At 40.7% G+C, this 21,098-nt stretch overlaps 2 protein-coding genes across 2 annotated transcripts in view; one reads left to right on the top strand and one right to left on the bottom strand.

The window, feature by feature from the left end:
- DMGDH (dimethylglycine dehydrogenase) overlaps positions 1 to 3,389 on the bottom strand; it is a 40,887-nt gene extending 37,498 nt beyond the window's left edge. The window contains exons 1-2 of the mRNA XM_066338500.1: positions 3,303 to 3,389; positions 1,288 to 1,453 (exon numbers count right to left, since the gene is read on the bottom strand). Coding sequence (XP_066194597.1) covers positions 1,288 to 1,453; positions 3,303 to 3,373 — 237 coding nt within the window. The 5' untranslated portion in view covers positions 3,374 to 3,389. The remainder of the gene's footprint in view (positions 1 to 1,287; positions 1,454 to 3,302) is intronic.
- Positions 3,390 to 3,722: 333 nt separating this feature from the next.
- Positions 3,723 to 20,877, top strand: LOC136374647 (betaine--homocysteine S-methyltransferase 1). Its single transcript, XM_066340062.1, has 8 exons — positions 3,723 to 3,817; positions 8,397 to 8,529; positions 12,351 to 12,469; positions 14,251 to 14,442; positions 15,015 to 15,162; positions 16,031 to 16,213; positions 19,859 to 20,087; positions 20,564 to 20,877. The coding sequence occupies exons 1-8, from the start codon at positions 3,779 to 3,781 to the stop codon at positions 20,736 to 20,738; spliced, it is 1,218 nt and encodes a 405-aa protein (XP_066196159.1). The 5' UTR covers positions 3,723 to 3,778; the 3' UTR covers positions 20,739 to 20,877.
- The last annotated feature ends 221 nt before the right edge of the window (positions 20,878 to 21,098 follow it).

Raw genomic sequence — 21,098 nt, 5'->3', positions numbered from 1 at the left:
TGAAGACAGTGAAAAGATAGCATATAGTTATCCATTTTAACACGGCCTGTAACTAGGTGCTTTGCTGTGTTAGTTGCATAAAAATGCTTCTAGCAGGTGTCATGAGGCAGGTCTCTCAATTGTGGTAGTGCAGACATTTTCTCTGCTGAGCTCCAGGTCCCTCCTTACCTTTGAGACTGACCCTCACTCAGGGCTCCAATGCTGCACTCACTAAGAAGTGTGGACAGAAGTTCTGGAGCACAGATTGTTTTAACACTATTAGGAGCAGTGAGTTAGGGTGAGCAGTGTCACAACAAGGACAAAGCAAACATTCACTAACAACACTATTCATGATTCTGGCTCCTTATTGAACTAGGGGATTTTTATTGTTTCTTACAAACATATTGTTTTGTATATGCATTGAGCAAATAGAATTCAGTCTGTGCCTCAGTCCTGTACTTAAGTCAAAGTGGTTTGAATATTTTGTACTTATGATTCAATACAGAAGATCTGACACTTCGAATGGTGTTGCCAAACTGTTGCATGACTGTCTAAAAGACATAAAATTACTGAAAAGCAAGTAAAATGAAGTATACTACTTATACACCGCAAGGTGATTTTTTTTAAAAAAATTATTTTTTTACTATTCTTCCCTCAAAAAGTCCTAAAACCACAAAACATCTGCACTAAGATAAACCATTGCAGACTTCAGACTTCCTCCTCTGGGAGAAGCATAAGAATACAAATAAAATATAATACATCTGAGACTTTATTTGTCCCTGAAAGGTAGATCATTGCATAAATGCTTTATTGTATAAACAGACTAGATCTAGAGACATCAAACTGTTGGGTTTCTGCTCTTTTGTGTTGCTACGCACACAGATAATCTCCCAATTTCAGTTAAGAATAGCTGGAAATGAATGGAAAAAGCATCTACTGCTGTATTATTGTGGCAAGCTTTATTTAGTTTTGTTACATTATCTACTCCAGATATAGATTCAAAAAATCTGTAATTACATAAATGCACATTGTGAACCAGTATGACCATGGGATTAAAATTATTAAACGAGGGGTTGCTGCCCCGGCATTATTAAATGTATGTCTTTTTAGTTCTTTTCCTTTGAATGCAGACAAATATTCAGACTTATAAAACTCACAGTGTACATCTGTTATCTTTGCTTCCAAGATTTTATGTAATGTAAGCAAAGACAGGAAAGAAAGCAGAGGAATAAAAAGGTAATGAAACTTCCACCACCACTATATTTACAAACTACTGCTAATTTGAGAGATGAACAAAATATTTCTTACTGCATGCCAGGTAGATCCTGCAGTGAGCTCAGATTTTTCTAGCAGAACAACATCCTTCAAGCCCGCTTTAGCCAAGTGATAGGCTAGACTCACACCAACACAACCACCTCCGATGATCACTGTGTCTGCTCTGTCTTTCCCTAAGGAAGGAGATGAAGCTTCTTTTCTAAAAAAGAAAAGAAAAAAAAAAAAAAAAGAAAAAAAAAAAAGAAAAAAAAAATTACATTTCATGAGAAAAAGGCAAATTTTTTTGTACTTTTCCCCATCTCCTTTGTTAATAGCTTTGACCATAACACATGTGTGTTTCTGCTTGGGAGTTTACACACACGGCTTAAAACTTAACCTATTCATTCCTATACACTTTTAAAGTAAATGCTCTTGGAGGGTCATATAGGTAAATAGTACTAATAAAAAGAAAAATAAACAACCCACAAAGCAACAAACTAATTTGCTTCCACTTGCAACTTTAAATATTATTTATCCAATATATCCTTATATGTAGATGCTATTTCTCAAAAAGAATCTGATGCCTAACCTGACATTGTCAAAACCTGACTTTTCCAAAGTGCTGTATGTGCAACAAAAAGGCTTTAAAAATATTTACTCAGTAAGACCTGAGTAAATAAAAAGGCCACCTAATAAATTTCCAAAACCAATGTCAGTAGTATACATCAGTGTACACGTTCATGAAGAATGAAGCTTGGTACTTATTTTCATGTTTTGCCACATTCACAGATTCACAGAATATTCTATTGGAAGGTACCCACAATGATCATCAACGCCAGCTTTTAAGTGAATGGCCCATGGGGAGATTGAATTCACAACCTTGGTGTTATTTGCACCACACTCTAAACAACTGAGTCATTCCCAGAGTTGGCATGTCCTACTTTGATTAAGACGAAACATTATAGAAACACATTTTTTGTCAATGGCCCACACCTCCTGTACGCTTGCAACTACTTGAGTCCAGCATAAACCAGAACTGCTGCCATAGGCAGCCCTATTCTTCTGCAAGTCAACTGATTCTCCTCTCTACTGCCTCATCCACAGACAGCCAAGCAGCAAGCTACATGTGGAAATTTATCACAGATTTTTAAAAGGTAATATTTTTGGATGTGAGACAAGGTAGGACATATTATTACAGTAGCAGTAGAGACAACCAGGAAACCACAGTATCCTTCCCTTCAGGACAGTTAATCAATACTCAGTTTTATCTCTCCTCTCCTTGTACACTTTCAACTTCTCTGGCAACAGACTTTCTAATGTATAACTAGTCTTCTACCTCTTCCACTCAGAAATAAAAGCCACTACTTTTATGTATTACGAATGGAGAGCTCATAACATTTTAAATGCAATTGCAAGAGGAATATGCACCATTCTTATACACTAGAAGGTGGTGAATGAAAAGTAGAATAAGTGGGAGCACAGGACACCACAGGTGTTCTGGTGCACCTCACACACACACAGCTTCTTTCTTCTGATTACATATTAATTTTTGCAAGTTAACAGTAAGCTGTTTAACAGCCACATGTGTGACACACTAGCTCCACTAGTCAATTTTGAGGTGCCTGGTAATCAAGGTCAAGCATTAAGACTTTTCTTATTGTTCCTCTTTCCTGTGGATTTGAGATCTCCTCAAGTGCCTTCAGCTTCTTTCAAGCCTTTTCCCAGGAGCCTGGCAAGAATCCCGGGTTCCCTTCCCAGCGAATTACACAGTTCACCCAGTTGCTTGATCCTGCCAGTTAAAACCGGTCATTATTTGCTTATCGGTACGGCCCAGAAGACAACAAACGGGACCTTGGCTACACCAGGTCAGCCACGCTCGCGGGCTGGTTCCGGCTTTTCCAGGGGCAGAGAGGCCCCTCCTGGCCACAGGTGCCCCGGCCGGCCGGCGGTGGAGCCGGCTCCCGTCACCAGCGCCTTTTCTGGGCATCCCCGACAGCAGCAGCAGCAGCACGGGGGCCGCGCCTTCGGGCCCCTCAGCCCGGTCCCCGCCCGGCCCGGCCCGCACTCACCGCCCCTGGGCGCCGAGGGGCCGGCGCGGGGGCCGCAGCCGCCGCAGGGCTCCCCGCAGCACCGCGCTCATCCCGCACTCTGCAGGGGGAGACGGGTGGGTGGATGGATGGACGGACGGACGGATGGATGGATGGATGGAGAGCGCGGGCTTCGCGCCGCTCTCCGCCGCGTCCCGTCCCGTCCCTGCCCCGCCGGGCCCGGCCCTCGCGGAGGAGGGCGCCGGACCGCCCCTTGGCGGGGGCAGCCTGAGGGCGGCCTGAGGGCGGCGGGAGGCCGCGGGGCAGCCCCGGCCGAACCAGGGCGCCCCGCGGGGGCAGGGGCCGGGCCGGAGGGCGTACCGCCCGCAGCGCTGCCCGCAGCGTCCCGCCTCCGCCTCGGGCTATAAACGTGAGGCCGGAGAGTCCGTCGGGCTCAGCGAGGTCGGTGCCGAGCCGTCGGGGCATCGCCGGGCAGCCAGCGTCCCTGGGCCGAGAAGATGCTGCCGATCAGGAAGACCGCGAAGCAGGGCAAAAGGGTAAATCTCCCATCTCCCTCCCTCTCCAGACTCGGCCGCTTCTCCCCGTGGCCGCTTCTCGGTGTGCTCTGTCGCGGGCGGGCGCTGCCCCACGGGCCGGGGCAGAGCGGGGAGAGCCCCGGAGCCCGGCACAGAGCCCCGCACCCCGGGGCAGAGCGGGGAGAGCCCCGGAGCCGGGCACAGAGCCCCGCACCCGGAGCCCGGCACAGAGCCCCGCACCCCGGGGCAGGGCGGGGAGAGCCCCGCACCCGGAGCCGGGCACAGAGCCCCGCACCCCGGGGCAGAGCGGGGAGAGCCCCGGAGCCGGGCACAGAGCCCCGCACCCCGGGGCAGAGCGGGGAGAGCCCCGCACCCGGAGCCAGGCACAGAGCCCCGCACCCCGGGGCAGAGCGGGGAGAGCCCCGGAGCCGGGCACAGAGCCCCGCACCCCGGGGCAGAGCGGGGAGAGCCCCGGAGCCGGGCACAGAGCCCCGCACCCCGGGGCAGAGCGGGGAGAGCCCCGGAGCCGGGCACAGAGCCCCGCACCCCGGGGCAGAGCGGGGAGAGCCCCGGAGCCGGGCACAGAGCCCCGCACCCCGGGGCAGAGCGGGGAGAGCCCCGCACCCGGAGCCGGGCACAGAGCCCCGCACCCCGGGGCAGAGCGGGGAGAGCCCCGGAGCCGGGCACAGAGCTCCGCACCCCGGGGCAGAGCGGGGAGAGCCCCGGAGCCGGGCACAGAGCCCCGCACCCCGGGGCAGAGCGGGGAGAGCCCCGGAGCCCGGCACAGAGCCCCGCACCCCGGGGCAGAGCGGGGAGAGCCCCGGAGCCGGGCACAGAGCCCCGCACCCCGGGGCAGAGCGGGGAGAGCCCCGGAGCCGGGCACAGAGCCCCGCACCCCGGGGCAGAGCGGAGAGAGCCCCGGAGCCGGGCACAGAGCTCCGCACCCCGGGGCAGAGCGGGGAGAGCCCCGGAGCCCGGCACAGAGCCCCGCACCCCGGGGCAGAGCTCCCGCCTCTGCGGGGTCGTGTCCGCCGGCTCGCCCTCCGGGAGAGCTGCTTCTTGACTAGCGCGACCCTCGCCGCTTAACCTCCCTCTAAGGTACTCGGTGTCTCTGCAGGTAAGGTGATCTTGTGGAAACCTAAAATAAAGCCATAATAATTGTAGCTGTTCAGCACTGAGACGTAAAAGATATTTGGACACGGTTATAAGATAGATAGATGAATTAGATCGCTCTTTACACAATCACAGGCCAAATAATCTTCGTTTCTCTGAACACAGAGTGAAGCCACCGGAGTACAAAACAATTTAGCATAATGTCGTTTGATACACAAATTAAGCAGGACTTGCAACACACTGCAAATTAAAATCGTAACTTTTTTTAGGATTAACTGTCATTGGGTGAGATTTCCGTCTCCAGCATCCTGCCTGGTCTATTTAAAAGGTGCAGATTGCTTGATATGACTGGTGTCTATTATATCAACCCAGACTTCTATGTATGCATGCCCACTGCTCCTCCATTTAGCAACAGAAATAATCCAATACAGAAGGTTGTCCAGGCATCAGCCATTCAGGCCGTTAGGGCACAGCTATGAGCAATATCTAAGTGAAACTCTCTGACACACATTGGAACTGATACCCTGGATTGCTCCCTGAGAAGGTCAGCAGAATCATGCGTTCTGTCTTTTGTTTAAAGGATGCTATTGCCATTAATAGGGCACATCTTTCTCAGAATGGGTTTTACTCATTTTTATATGTAGAACAAAAGCAGAAAGATAGGGGAGGAAGTCTATGAGCTGTAGGTCCTACAGGTAGATTGGTTATAAAAGAAGAAGGTGAAGGGTATTTGTTCTGCTTTTTATATTTTGGCATATACCACCTAATTTCAACACCTAGCAGAAGAAAAGTGTCCTAAATTCCCCATACATGCAATGGACCTCTCTTGAGGGCTTAAGATGTGAATTGTTGTTTCAAGATTGATTTTCTCTCCATTGATGAAAAGGTGGGTTATAGGGTGACCAAGCAGGCTTTTCACTTACACAGTACAGTTACATGCCTAAAGATGGTAGTAGGAATAGCTTCATAGAGGCATTTCCCTCACACTTTCCATGCATAGGTGTATCAATCATGTGGTGCAACCTCATTCATAGTAGCAAAATTAAAGTAGCAAAAGATGGATCAAAAAAAGCCTTGGATGGCTTTTTACACAAACTATTTTTTGTAATTTAACACCAAATTTTTCTCCTACCAGGTCACCTGACAGTACAATTTTGATCTGGATTAAACAGGAGTGCACAGTTTAAAAAACACACATCTGAAATGCTAATTAAAGAGTGAAATCACATCTGAAAAGAATGATGTTGATGCTGAACTTTGGTTAGCTATATGGTGGTTAAATAGGTGGTATTTTGCACAGTGTACGAAGTTAAAATGGTGTGAAGAGAAGATACCAGACCCATAACAAATTTTGCAAAAAGGTTATTTCAGTTAGAAGCCAGCATGAACTGACAAACTAAGCTTTTATTAAGTATTTTTTGCTTTGTATTTATCTCTCCTGCCATTGGATACCCAGAGCTAGACTTAATATATCACAATATGTTAAGGTGCCATGGTCTATTCAAACATGGCTTATGTTGCATCTGTGTGTCAAAAGTGAAGATTTGCACTTCACAAAGAAACAGAAGTGTGAAGAAAACCTACTAGAAGTGACTTGTTAAGAGAAAGTTCTGATGTAGAACATTTAAATTCATACATAATATAATAACAAATATAATACCTTTATATGGTGCAATTTTGTGTCTATTACTTAATGTTCAGTTAAAAAGCAAAGCTGAGGCTGCCTTTATGCTAAAGATTTCTTTTTCTTCTGCATGCTTGTTCTCTGCACATCAAATTTCTGAAGCAGGCTTCATCTACAAAAGATTCTTTGGCAGATAGAGGAAGCATGGACTCAAGCTTTGAGCTTTTGCTGGCCCCATTTGAGGCATTCTGTTACAAATGAAAGTTTGTTGCAAGCACAATCTTTACAAAAAAACCCTCCTGACATTTACACTAAAATTGTTTCTCCCTGGTTCTGTGGAAACAAAGATAAAAACTTGCACACTTCGTTGAAGTTTTAAAGTTAATCGTGTCAATATTTTGGCAAGTCCATAGAATGCAAGGGAATCTGATGCAGAGATTCACAGGCCAGCACTTGGCAAAGCTCTGCACAGCAGCACTGTACAGACCAGTTGTGCCACCTTGCTGCAACACCAGTGCCTCAGTCAAAGTAGGTGATGCTCTCAGCAAGGGATTTGTAGCCTCCAAGGAATCTTACCCTGCTGTGCCTGGTACTGAAACTGGCACAGCTGGCACAGTGCTCCTTACTGTTGGAAAGGCACACTCTTGTTCTGCCTAAATGGCAGTGCTGGGACATCATCAATGTTTGTCCTTGCCAGATATATGGCATGACATAATTGTATTAATGAAAAGGAAATTATCAGTAAAGATAATTACTGGTTTGAAGGTAATTATTAAAAAACTGTCCACTCAGCATGAAAATCACACTCAACTCTATGTCCATAAGGCTTTTGTTTTTTCTATTCCCTCAAATTTCTTCTGTTGAAATTCCAGTGCCATCAAGAAAATTATAGATGGAAATTTCAGTCTTACCTTTGATTAATTCTTATCCTGTACCCATTACCTTCATATATGTAGTGTTCATTCAACCACTTGTTAATATAGACATCATTATGGTTGCCATCCAATATTAGAAATCAATCCAACTGTAATAACAAGGTACTTTTTAGAAATTTTGAACAAGTCAATGAAGCAGAGAAACGAAAAAAAATGTAATTTATTTTAGGGGAAACCAATATTTTTTTCTCATGTTTTTCAGTTTCACAAAAATGTAATTGTCACTTTCCTTGTGTTAGTGTGAAATTCAAGGGAGAAGCAAGGTTAATCTTGCATAAGGTTCTGTAAGGTTTCTAATTTGGCACTCTAAAACATTTCAGGGCTGTGCAATATAAACAGGATTTTCTTCTGTTTTGTAAATCTGGGTAAGCAAACCCAGGCCTGTGAAAAGACTGTCAGAAACTGCAAGTCAGCTTTCTGAGATGTGTCTTGTTTGGTAAGAAACTGTTGTATTCTTACCTTTCTGTGATGCCTGTTGTGCCATCTGGTGTCACAATCTGCCTTTGGTAAGGCTCTGTCAAGGTGGCATTGGAAGCTAGAGAGCAAATGAACTAATAAAGAGATTACTGGTACTAGTGCTTTATTTTAATAAGTTTTTCATGTATTTTAGAGGAGAATTTGAGGCGGAAAATTACATAGGAACAGAATTGGACCACTGACTCACAGTTCTGGGAACAATATCCCTGAAATACAATATAACTAATGAGAAGTCTTACATGTAATCTATGCTTGCAAATTAAAGCCTTATGCTGCAAAAGAACACATCTAATATTCTTTAATTAGAATTTCAGGAAGGAAATGTATTACTTTTTATTATTGTGGCAAAAATATTTCTTCTAGCTTACAGATATGTCTGCCTTGCAAATATAAAAAATAGACACCAAATTGAAGAACTGTAATTGCTAACCTGCCCTCATGCTTTTTCCAGGGTATTCTAGAACGCTTGGATGCCGGAGAAATTGTGATCGGAGATGGGGGATTTGTCTTTGCTCTTGAAAAGAGGGGATATGTAAAGGCTGGGCCTTGGACTCCTGAAGCAACTGTAGAGCACCCAGAAGCAGGTCAGTTTTACTGGGAAATTATATTTCTATAGTGAATGTAAACAGTGTAATGGTTGGCTAAATAATAAATATAGGAACTCATAGTAGATTTATAAATAAAAGTGTTCCTTGACACTGTAGAATTACATTAAGAACAGGCTAAAACTGGCTCATCTTACCTGTTTTACTTGCTCTAGCACTGGCTTAAAGAAGTTGGTTGGGTAAGAGCATGAGAAGTGCAAACATCTACTGATGTCTCTTCAGAATGCTCTCCCAGTTTTCAGTAGCTTGCATCCCAGGAACTTTTTGATACAGATGTGGTTATATTTGTGTTTAATAACATTAAGTGATTTCTCTCTCATGGATTTGTCCAGGTTTACTTTAAATCTTACCATTTAAAATATCTCATGAAAAGTAATTCTGCAGTTAACTATCTGTTTTGTTTTGTTCTAGTAATTCATTTATATTTTATAAACAAAAATAGTTTTTTTAGTTCATTCTTTCAGAGAAATGGCAGTTTTTAATTAACATTTTAATGGAAGTATTTAATGTTTCTATCTCCACTATAAAATGGGAAATGATAAACCTGATAGGAACCTAAAAATTGCAACAAACATTTAACAGAGTAACTCTTTTAAAGTGGACAGAAAAAAAAATGACCAGCCATTCTATGCGTTCCAGTGTAAAGGCTGTAGTGTTTAGCATAAATAGTGCAGAAGCAGATGGTATTATCTATTCGTGCATGCTTCATTACAGAAGCATTTGCCCTAGTAATATGATGTGTAGTTAGTCCCACAAATCAGTACAGAATAACCTGAAGGAAAAATTTTGTTTTAAGTGTTTTCCATTCCAAATTGATCTTTTTCTGCTATACAGGAGAAGAAAGAAGAGTAGAAGAGAGATATTGTACTTCTATCTGTTACATCAGTTTGTACATTTCACCTATTTACATAGCCTAATCCTTCTCAGCCTTCAAATGTCAGTTATGTATCACTTAGCATCCCTAATTTAGGGTTATGGGCAGCTTTAGATAATATAGAGCTCCAGGAAAGTTTTAAGGATTGTTGACCTAATTTGCTGACTCTCATCTCCCAAAGAGACATTCCATCATCTCTCTATTTCTCTCCAAGCCTACCTCTGTCTGCCCCTGCATGTTCCATCTTACAACTCATAGCACTTGTCCCATGCTCTTTATTTCCCCTTTGCTAGTTGTTTTTTGACCTCGAAAGCCCTGAACACTCTGCTATTATAAGCTATTTATAACTCCACCCTTCAGGGCAAATGTGATCATTTCTTTTTGTGCAGTGGGGCTGCTTTCCTTCCTTTACTGCTTTTTGCTCCTGCTCACTCAGGGGTCATGTTACTTTCAAAGCAGATGTAACAGAACACAAGGAGCAACTGGCAGAGCCAGTGGGTGTGAAAACCATACAGCTACCAGACCTTCTTGTCCTTATAAGGAAAGGAAAAGGAAGGAATATTTGAAAAGGCAGCAAGGAGTAAAATAAAAAAAATGTATTTCAATGCCATTAACTGTATTACAAAAGAGATTTGCCAGACTGATAATTGTAGAAATTAGGAGACCTACATTCTTCTGATACAGATCAGATATTGCTCTGTAGTGAGCCATGTGCCATGGGTGCTATAGCCTCTATCTCCTCACAGCTTGTGTCTGTGTCTTTCATGAAATGTCCAACTCATGATGGATTTAAATGAAAAATTGGTGTTACACATCTGACTTCTAAAATGCATCGAATTATTAATAATGGTTTAGCATCATATGTTACTGTTATTCCCATTTCTCAAATGCTAGAGAAAACATGCTGAAAGTCACATGAGTGAACTACAGAGTGGTTTGGATTTTTGATATTGCATAGTGCTGTGGGTTTGATAAAAACAACAATATATTCCACTATTCTATTTGTCTGAGGTTGAATGGGGTTCAGGCTGATACACTATTGTTTCCCTCAAAGTGTATCCCATGTCTTCTATTCACATACCTGGTATTTTGGGGTATGAAGTTCCTTAATCATATGTGTTAGTTAATATTTCATTTTCCTATTTATGCTACCACCCATATTCACACAAATCCCAGGCATTCTTTAAGGAATGGTCTAGTATTGAAATGTCACTGAGCCTTTGTGAAAATATTTGTAGATTTTTTTTTCCATTTCTTATTTCCTGACCAGTTTTCATCAATGCTTTCTCATTCAGGAAGATTAAAAAAAAACCCACTAGAAACATACAGAGATAGCCCTTTTTTGGGGGGGGAGGAGTGGCCTATTGTTATGATGTAGGAAGAAGAATACTCCCAGCACTACAAATTTTTTTTTCTTCATAAAGATGTAAAATTGAAATTTGATCCCAGCATTCAGACAGATTCCAAGAACTTTTTGAACAGTAGCTCTGCTATAACCTATGTTCCTGGAAAGATTTTTTGACTAGTGGGCAAAGAAGCACTGTGTTAAATCACCTGTGCAGTAGGAAAAGAAGCACTTCATAGTTACCCAAGGTGGCAGCTAAAAATAAAATATTTTACCAGTAGAGAAAAGCAAGGGACACTACACTACTGATCCTTCACTGGAAGCAGACATGCCTGACTGTATGCAGGTTAATTCTAGCAACACAAAATGCTGTTTGAGCTCCTCTGGTGTAGAAAGCAGTGTTTGTTGCAGCACACGGGAGTAATTTTATTCTCATGACAAATTTGCATACTTTTTTAGTGACACAAACTGTGTTTGTACACAATGAGTTGTGATAAACTAGGACTTCAGGAACACTTCCCTAAATATCTGCCACAGAAATTGCAGTGTTCTTGTGTGTGTAGGTAGTAAGCATCCTGTGTACAATATGTAGGGAATTCCTGTGCATTTGCTCTAAGCTGTTGAGCATCTAACTCTGTTTTACATGATCAGTGGCATTCTTGTAATTATTGTAATTATTATTCTGTGGGTTTACATAAAAATCATTTGACAGTTCCTGTTCTGTTCCTGCTGTGACAATTGCAGTGTACTGCTTACAGCCAGAAAGGCACAACTACCATTACAGAGACTTTTCCTAAAGTCTTAATGTAGGAAATTCGTCCATCAAAAGTAACATTTCCTTTAAAAGGAGTGTTGTCTATGTAGTACAATCATCATATGTGGAGACATATGGGAAGAATTAACTCTGTGCTGTGAGTCACTTTTCTGGAGCAATAAATCTTCTTTTAATTAAGGATGTATTTAGCAAAATAGAGCTTTGTTTTTGGCTGACTAGACTCTTATAAAGCTTTGTTGGGGGAGAAAACTCAAAAATGCAAAATAGGGGAGGCAATGAAACACTGTATTCTGCCATATAATTATCATCTTTACCCTTAATTTGTCACTATGATACTTGCTTCTGTTTTCTTCTTCACAGTATAGAAGCTAAGACAAGACAGCTTTTTCATTTGAAGAACCTTTTGTCTGGCATTCCTTGTTATGCTTTCATGTTCTTTTGTCAGACATCTGTTATCCCTTCCTAAATCACTATAAAAGAGCTCTATAAAGCTCTATATCTGGGAGATCTGAAGGACTGCAGAAAACAGAGGATAGGCAAGGTGGCAGGCAAAACTGAATCCACAGCTGAACTATATAGAAATCTTCAGTCATTCTTAGCAGAGAAGGAGAAAAGGAGAAAATTTTCTACCTGATGTTCTGATGGTGAGAAGAAAGAAATTCTGTGCAGACTTGGGTACTGCTGCTAATTTCTCATAATGGGTCTTCTAGGAAACACAGTGTCACTTATTTTACATGTAACATTATATCAAAAAAAACACTGGATTTGGGGATAGCACAGTAATAACTTTGTCTCTTAATTTGCAGTTCGTCAACTTCACCGAGAATTCCTCAGAGCTGGATCCAATGTTCTGCAGACCTTCACCTTTTATGCCAGTGAGGACAAACTAGAGAACAGGGGCAATTACGTAGCTGAGAAAATAAGTGTAAGTAAAACAGTTTTGATAGAGATACAAAATAAGTTGATCAGTTTCAAAAGGTTTGGCAGAGAGATTATCGAGTTTGTCCTAACAGTTTTGGCTATATTTGAGGACCAGAAAATAAGATGATGGAATTTCAGAGTTTGAAATAGCAAAAGAGGCAAGATGAAACGACAAAAAAACACAAATGCAAAACAAAAATCAAACAAAAAAAGGAGTAGGGAGGAAGAGAGGAAAAAGAATGCCCACATTGTATTTTTTCTGTATTTTTATCTGAGGAGATGCGTTTACTTGAGTTTTGATACAAAGATTATAGGGAGTACTAAATGCACACCGAGCAAAACTGGTGAAAACACAGAAATGTTTTAACATCAAGAGAAATGACTGAACTGTAAAAATAGTGAAGAATCTTAGAGAATAATGAGTAGCTAATGAGAACAAAATGTTTTTGGAACCACATCTTCATTAAGTAGCAACTGAAAGAATCCAAGCTATACACTGTAGTCAATATTCCCCTTCTCTTGTGTGAAGGTAATGTGTTACATCAGCAGAATTACCATGTCATTGTTTTCTCACCTCCTACACAGAGAGATTGTAGGATGCTGGGTGTGTTTATTAGACACAGTGGTCCAGTGGAATTCCTGGCCAAATATTTCTGTATAGTTCCTTTCAGACTAGAAGGTTTGGCATTGAGTGGTTTCTCTGATCCTCTTTGTTCCTACTGTATGTTTTATCTTCTGCAAATTAGAGAAAATTCTCCACAGTTCAGGGAGGAAGGAATATCTGTATCTGTGAAGATATCCTCACTCAGGAAATAGGACAATCTGGAAACTGGGGAAACACTGGAGGGTTAATTGAGGTCATACCAAAATGTCATGTGATCAAATTTGTCTGAAATGCTGTAGCTTTTACATTCAATAGATGCAACACTGAAATGTCTGAAATGGTAGTGCCAGAAACACAGTACCTCTGGAACAAGCCACGCTTCAGTTCTTGCTGACATGCAAAATTATAAAGGCTGGAGAGCATCTGGTATTGGGATTGCATTACATCAAACGTCTCAAAATTTATTTCTTATCAGTTCTAGAATCAGGTTCCTCCAGGACTGTACTCATTTATGGTTCCACCCCTCAGAGTCTCCAAACATGTACCCATGCACAAATGTGAACAGAAAACAATCTGTCAGCAACAGCCTTAGAAATCAGCTGGGTTTTCTGAGGTACCACTGTAAAACTTCACCTGAGAGAAGACTATGGAGATTCTAAATAGTCTATGGACTGCAGAGACTGCTATAATCAGTACTTGTTGAATACCACAAATAATGGTTATTTTTCTTAGATTTTTTTCTCAGTTTAACCTCTTTTTGAAAAGCTGTTCTAGTCATCTCGGTTTAGGTATAGAAGGAATACGACTTTCAGTATAGGTGATTAATTAACAATATTTTTCCCTTTATTTAAGGTAAAAATTTTAACATCACATAATAAATGATATATATTTTTAAATGTCGCAAATAACCGTGTATGAATGAATATTGTATCGGGGGTGGAGGGTGTTAATTATCAGAACATTAAAATACATTTAAAAAAAGAGAAGTTGAAATTCCCATATATTTTGTTTTCCATCAACAAATTTCAGAATGAAAGCATATGCTTAGATGTAACTAACTTATTTTCTAAGAGGTAAAGAAATTTCCATTTCACATCAAATACTTGCTTGTCCTTCCAGGGTTCTGAAATTATATTCATACCTCTGTTAAGATAAAACTAACAGAATCTATATTCACACAGTGCCAAAAAGTGAATGAAGCCGCTTGTGACATTGCAAGAGAAGTGGCCAATGAAGGTGATGCTTTAGTGGCTGGAGGAGTCAGTCAAACACCATCTTACTTAAGCTGCAAGGACAAAACAGAGGTTAAAGCAGCCTTTCGAAAGCAACTGGAAGTTTTTATGAAGAAAAATGTGGACTTCCTAATTGCAGAGGTAAATCTGTAAAAAAAAATAGATGCCTTCAATTGTGACAGTGTTAACTTTTAAGATGTCTAGCTTTCTGCTGTGCTTTTATCCCAGATATTTCAGATTTATCCCAGATATTATCAGATATTTTTCTAAATGCCCACCAACACTTGCAGGTGTTCTAGAACAGGACCTCGAAACCTCAATTTCTACCTCAGTCAAGTAAAATTCTGTACTGATACAATGAGAAAATTTTGAGGGGATCTTGACTAATCCCTATTTCTTCCAGTATATGGAAAGCAACCTAGGATCACTTTTCTAGTTGTAAATAGGTTTCGGGTAATTCCTTCATTAACCTCCCATATGGGCGTTCTTATTCTGAAAGAAAAGTATCATTACTTAAAAAATATTTTTACTCACTTTTAAAAATCATTTTTAACTGTATTGCCAGTAAACTCAATTGAATTATTTTAGTATAAATCAGAAAGGTATCAAATCACTGATACCTCACCAGCAATAGCTGGTGAATTGGGGTCTGGATTAATACTTTTATATTTCATTGTTGAGAGAAAAAACAGCCTAGTTTTAATTTCTTTCAGTATTTTGAACATGTTGAAGAGGCTGTCTGGGCAGTTGAAGTTCTAAAAGAATCTGGAAAGCCAGTTGCAGCTACGATGTGCATTGGTCCAGAAGGAGACATGCATGGAGTGTCCCCTGGACAATGTGCTGTGCAGCTGGTAAAGGCTGGTAAGAATCTGTTTTAATGTGCCCTTTGAAAGCATGGAAAAAAGTAAAGTTCCTAATTATTGAAATAAATGGATGTGTATCTTGTATCTGGCAAGTAGGTAGCTTCCCAGTTATATCTGATAAGATTTTTGTCTCGTAGAAAAGTTTTTATATGTACTTTACTGGAACAGTCTTGTAAAAACATATGGAAATACAGCTGTGAAATCCTTGACAATCAGTGTGAAATGGGTGAGAGTAATAGCCACAGACAACTAATACTGAATACAGCAAAATCCTGATTTCACTGCAGACCCATCCCCAAAATCTAGAATCACAAGCACAATGCCGCCTTTGATTGTCTGCTCTTGTTTTTGAATGCAGTTCAAGCTCAAGATGAGGGAATTAAGAGGACAAAAAAACTTAATAATTTTGCCCATCAAAGGCTCTTTTCTACAGGACAAGGGAATGGGAGAAGAAATTAATCAGGGACATGATGAGTGAAGATACACAGGTTTATGTATCTATTCCAAACTGCTCTTTTCCTTTCAAGTTGAGGTTGAAATCTAAAGGTAGAACTTGGTTAGAGACATGCTACCTGCTTGCATGTGTGGCTCTATATAATCAGACTTCACTGATTAAGCTCTGTAAGTAAAAACATCTGTAGGAGGGTAGAAGATGTGATTCATTATTAGAAAGGTAAAGAGGAGTGCTGCTGAGGTGTAAAAATGGTATGATTGACCTCAGGAGTGTTGTGCCTGGCTCTAGCACAGCTGCCTTGTTTTGATAACACTGATGTAAAGACAGGACAGCACTTCTTCTGGAGTGCTGGGGAACCTTCATCTTCTACTTCCTTGGGGGCTGTAACTTGAAGTCACTTTCCTCCTCCTAGGTGCTTCTATAGTTGGAGTCAACTGCCATTTTGATCCAGAAACTTCCGTCGAAACTGTGAGGCTGATGAAAGAGGGCTTGCAGGCTGCCAAACTGAAAGCCCACCTGATGTGCCAGCCACTTGCTTTCCATACACCTGATTGTGGAAAGCAGGGGTTTATTGATCTTCCAGAATTTCCCTTTGGTAAGACAAGGGTATCTTTTTTGTTGGTGGTGGTTGGTTTGTTTTGCTTTACCGGTTGGAAAACCTGGGTTGTTGGTTTTTTGGCCCCCAGCTTTTAGTACAGCTGAAGCTGCAAAGTGTCCTTTTATTCAATACAAAGGTACTAGTTATCCTGTCTGGCTTTTTCCAGACAGATCAAAATATAATATTGGAATCATCCACATAGTGATAATACTTTGGTAGTATCACAGCATGTGACTCAATGTGTAATTATTATGAAAAGAGTTAAAATGCCACAATATAAATTAATTTTTAAAATGTTCCTCCTCATGCTATAGAACTCTGTTCAGGACAGCTGTAAATTCTCCAAAGAACAGCAGCAAATGTACTAAAACCCCCCTGTTTTTAATGGGTTGTGACATCTATCCCACAAGGCCTATGTGTACCTGTGTAAGGATTTAATGCACAATACAATGGATATGGAAGCATTATTATTGCACTCATAATAGTTCAGTCTTGTAAGTGTGACTGTCTAATGTATGTGACACTAGAGAGACGCCAGAAAGGGGACTTTAATATTGCTAACAAATTAGCAGTTTGGAGAAGTCTATAACATGTATGCTTAGGAGAACCTCTACAAAAACCGAAAGATTCAGCCATTTAACATTTTTATAAGGCTTGTGTATTTATGGCTTATTTTCACATGACCAAAGGAGCCTTTTAACATAAGGGCAAAATCAGCTTAGGCATTTTAAGGCTGATCAGAAAATTCTTTTGTTTTCAGATAGCATACACCTTCTTATCAAGATCAGAATAAATGGTATTAAAACATTCACAATTTGAATTTGCAGCAAAATACTGAGAAGTAGATGTGATTTTCAGGAAGCTTGTTTTTCTTTCAATTCCTCTCTTTACATAAATGAAGGAAAGAGAATAAAGCGTAAGCCTGAAGCATTCATTAAATGGTAATAACATGCCTGAGTCCTGAAAATATCCAAGAAGTTTAAAAGTGTTTGGAACTCGTTTATCCTATTCATTTCTTCATATAGTTCCTCTGATTGCAAGCAGAAAAAAAAATCAAACAGATGCAGTAAGCAATCAAGTGAATGTAAAGATTCACTCTGGTTTGTTATAGTTCTTGGCTTGTGTGCTATAAGCAATTTGTATGACACCTCGGCATTTAGAATTTCCATGAATAATTAATTGGTGAAGACTGGCTCTGTGAGTGTTTTCAAAACCCAGAAGTGGCAACTGATTGCTTGACAGGAGATAATCTGTTTGGTGAATCATTGTTAAATTGACCAAATTACCTGGTTTTCATGAAGGCAATAACAGAGAGATATTTAGATACATGAAGAGTACATAAACTTTGTACAAGGCAACAAGATCTAAGTCTCTAGGAAAGCATTAGGTATGTTGTACTGACAAACTCCAGCAATTAGATGCCAGAAGTATTTATTTTTCTGTAGAACTTTTTCCATTTTTCTATGTTTTCTCTTCTGTGTTACTGCAATTTCTCTGAAATGTCACCAGTTAAATAAGGACAATGTTTCAGAAAGAAATTATCTGGTCACTGAAAGGATACCCAATTATCTCAGGGGTAGATATATTGAGGGGGCAAATCTAGGAGCACGTTACAGTTTTTCTCATCAAGAACTCTTATGTTAGAGATATTTAATTCTGAATAAAGATGAGGAAACTATTGCATTGACAGACACGGAAAAATAAAATGTTAGTCAATTTTGGGAAGGTGTCTCTCCACTTTAGAGATAAGGATGTTGTGTGGGACAGTATCAAATGCTTTGCAGAAGTCCAGGAAGGTGACATTCATTGCTCTCCCCTTCTCTACCAATGCAGTATTCCCATCATAGGAAGCTACCAAATTTGGAGGCACGATTTTCCCCCAGCAAAGCCCTGTTGCCTGCCACAAATCACATCCTTATTTTCCATGTACCTTAGTATGGCTTCCAGGGGATTTGATCCAAGGTTTTTCTGAGCATTGTAAGACTGACTGGTCTGTATTTCCTTGCTTTTTTTTTTTTCCTTTTTAAAAGTGTGGGTTATGTTTCCCCTTCTCCAGTCACTGGGAACTTCACTGGACTGTCACAAGTTTTCAAATATGATGGACAGTGGCTTAGCCACTTCATCTGCTAACAGATAAATTCATCTCATCAGGTCACATGGATTGTGACAGGGTGATGGAGAGGACAGGGGAAAAACCTAAACTGTTCCCCTAAAGTTTAGTTGCCTACACAGTTGTTGAGTGCACAATGATGCATTCTTGCTGTTGATCATTTGTATAAATCTTTCATTAGCTTTTAAATCATATGTGAAAGAAAAGGAAATAATGCAGGAAATTAGTGCTGCTGATGCTTTCTATCATCTGCAGCACCGTACAAAAGCTTCTTTTATTTGAACAGCTTTCTAAAATGCTTAATAAGTAAGTTTGCCATGCAATATTAGTCCACCTACTTTTTCCTTTGCCCCATCTTTCCCTCTGAGACCAATAATATTCTGTATAAGAATATTTCATTGTCTCCCTTCTGCTTTTTAATTTGGGAATCTGATTCGTAACTACACAATAGACTTAAAGTATATCTGCTTTGTATCAACTTCTTGCATGCTAGGAGTTTTTTGGAGAGGACATAGGGACATCCTTCAAGGCTACCTCTCCTTTGTGTTGCTGGAGCCTTACTACCTCAACTACAGCTTCTTTGCACAGCAGAGTTCAGTGTATGTTCAATGTTCAGTGGACAGTCATGATGCTGCACTTGCCTGATAAGCATGCTGGTTCACAACCTGCGTTAAGAAGTGGAAAGGTTTTTATTCTTTTATTTCTGTGCTTTTATTTCTTAAAGTTTCTTCTCCAGTCCCCCTTCTTTTCTTTCCAGATATGCTACTCTTGCTCCTCCAGCTCCTTTGAGGTGTGCTTTTCCTTGCTCTTTTCGCTTTTTACTCCTTTCCCTCCTCAAGTCTACTCTCTCAGCTCTTGTTATTCCATCACAATGTTCAACACAACTTGCAACAGAGAGAAGGGTTCAGAATAAAGATGGCATTCTAACTTGCCTACACATAGAATTTTTCCACAAGGAATGAACTGTTTCGAGGCAGGAAGCTGCTCATGACTGGGATTGTAACTAAGGGGTGGGCTAAGAAATAGCTACAGGTCCCAGCTGAAACAACTAGCTGCCAGTATCCCACTGTGGGAAAAAGTGTAATAAGCAATTCTGAGGAATAATGAGCAGGATTATTCCTATGCCAGTAGGCTGATACATTCTCCTTTCACAGATTAGTTTGTGGTAATCAGTTTTCCTAGATATTGATTGTTTTTTAGGAAATACAGCCACAACATTGAAAGTATTCCAATTCTTCAGCTAAGAACTCTGCAGAATGGGAAACATGATCAGCCTCACAAGATAAGAGGGGCTGTTTTGCAAGGCCAAAATGCTTATAAGCACAGGTCAGAAGAGCACTGCAGAATCTGAAAGCTAGACTTCTGAAAGTTTGAGTCACTGATTCTAGGTCAGACAGTTCAAACACATATGTTATGGCTATAATCACTTTTGCAAACAGAGTGTAAATGTTTCAACATGATTTCTTACCAAAAAGAAGGACAAAAAATTGAATGGACCACGGTGGAAACTTAGGATATGAACGTCTTTGCAGGTCTGGAGCCAAGAATTGCCACCAGATGGGACATTCAAAAATATGCAAGAAAGGCCTATGACATAGGAGTTCGTTTCATTGGAGGCTGCTGTGGATTTGAGCCATATCACATCCGAGCAATAGCTGAGGAGCTGGCTCCTGAAAGGGGATTTTTGCCAGAAGCTTCTGAGAAACATGGTACCTGGGGTGATAACCTGAGCATGCATACCAAACCCTGGGTCAGAGCAAGGTAAGTATATCTGACCTGGAAACACACCTTTTGCAAATGTTTACACTGCTCCACAGAGCACATGGGCTTAGCTGATATGGGCATCTAAATATCACTGTAGACACTCTATGTTTAGAATTATATGTTTTACATTTCATAATTTGAAATAATTAAAGATGACCTAGGAGCAGGGAAAGGGTGAAGGAGAAGTAGAGGAACTCCTGTGAATGTAATTCATGACAGTGAAAAGGAAAACTGACAGAGTATTGTAAATCAGCTCCTAATGGTGGCTGGCTTACAGTATTCCTTTCAAAAATGGAAAGATACTTTTTAAGCATGTAACTTCTAATTGCATATTTTTGTTCACACTTCTATATCTAAATAAATGTCAATCTTTACAAGTTAGATGACCCCTTTGCAATTGTCATTTCAGCCACATTTCCTTCAATATTATGAGGTTCTGGGAAAAACCCCTGGATTTGTTTTTCTTTATTTAGGGCAAGAAAAGAATACTGGGAGAATCTGAAGCCTGCTTCAGGCAGGCCATATTGTCCTTGCATGTCAAAGCCAGATGGCTGGGGAGTGACCAAAGGAGCCAAGGAGCTGATGCAACAGAAAGAAGCAACAACTGAACAACAGCTGAAGGAACTCTTCCAGAAAAAGAAGTTCTAATCCACTGCAGTTGTGTAAATCTTAAAATGATTTACCTACAGACCATCTCAGGCTTCAGGAGAAAGTCTGTGAAGATGAGTACTGTGTTGATTTATCAGTTGAAATTAAATAAAAGAGAAAAAATGCAGAGAGAATGTGATCACATGGTAAATATGTCTTACTTTGATAAAATCCTTTTCTGGATGAACAGTTTAGAGAATACACAGTCGAAAGTAATTTTGGATTCTCATAATTGAGAATAAATGAACTTCTGTTATGTGGATGCCATTAATTGGGTAGACAGAAAAGTATCTGGAAATAATAATTGGCTCAACTTTCCTGTGAAAAAAAGAAAAAAACATGTATAAGTACAGTTTCAAT

Source organism: Sylvia atricapilla, chromosome Z (genome assembly GCF_009819655.1).
Source record: "Sylvia atricapilla isolate bSylAtr1 chromosome Z, bSylAtr1.pri, whole genome shotgun sequence".
NCBI lineage: Eukaryota > Metazoa > Chordata > Aves > Passeriformes > Sylviidae > Sylvia > Sylvia atricapilla.
This window is presented reverse-complemented; position numbering and strand designations above follow the sequence as displayed.

What these genes read in the sequence shown, in the direction of transcription:
- LOC136374647 (XM_066340062.1), top strand. Translation starts at nt 3,779, where the DNA reads ATGCTGCCGATCAGGAAGACCGCGAAGCAGGGCAAAAGG. An exon ending in ACGTAGCTGAGAAAATAAGT is followed by an intron (nt 12,470 to 14,250) that starts GTAAGTAAAACA and finishes ATATTCACACAG; the next exon opens with TGCCAAAAAGTGAATGAAGC. An exon ending in TGTGCAGCTGGTAAAGGCTG is followed by an intron (nt 15,163 to 16,030) that starts GTAAGAATCTGT and finishes TCCTCCTCCTAG; the next exon opens with GTGCTTCTATAGTTGGAGTC.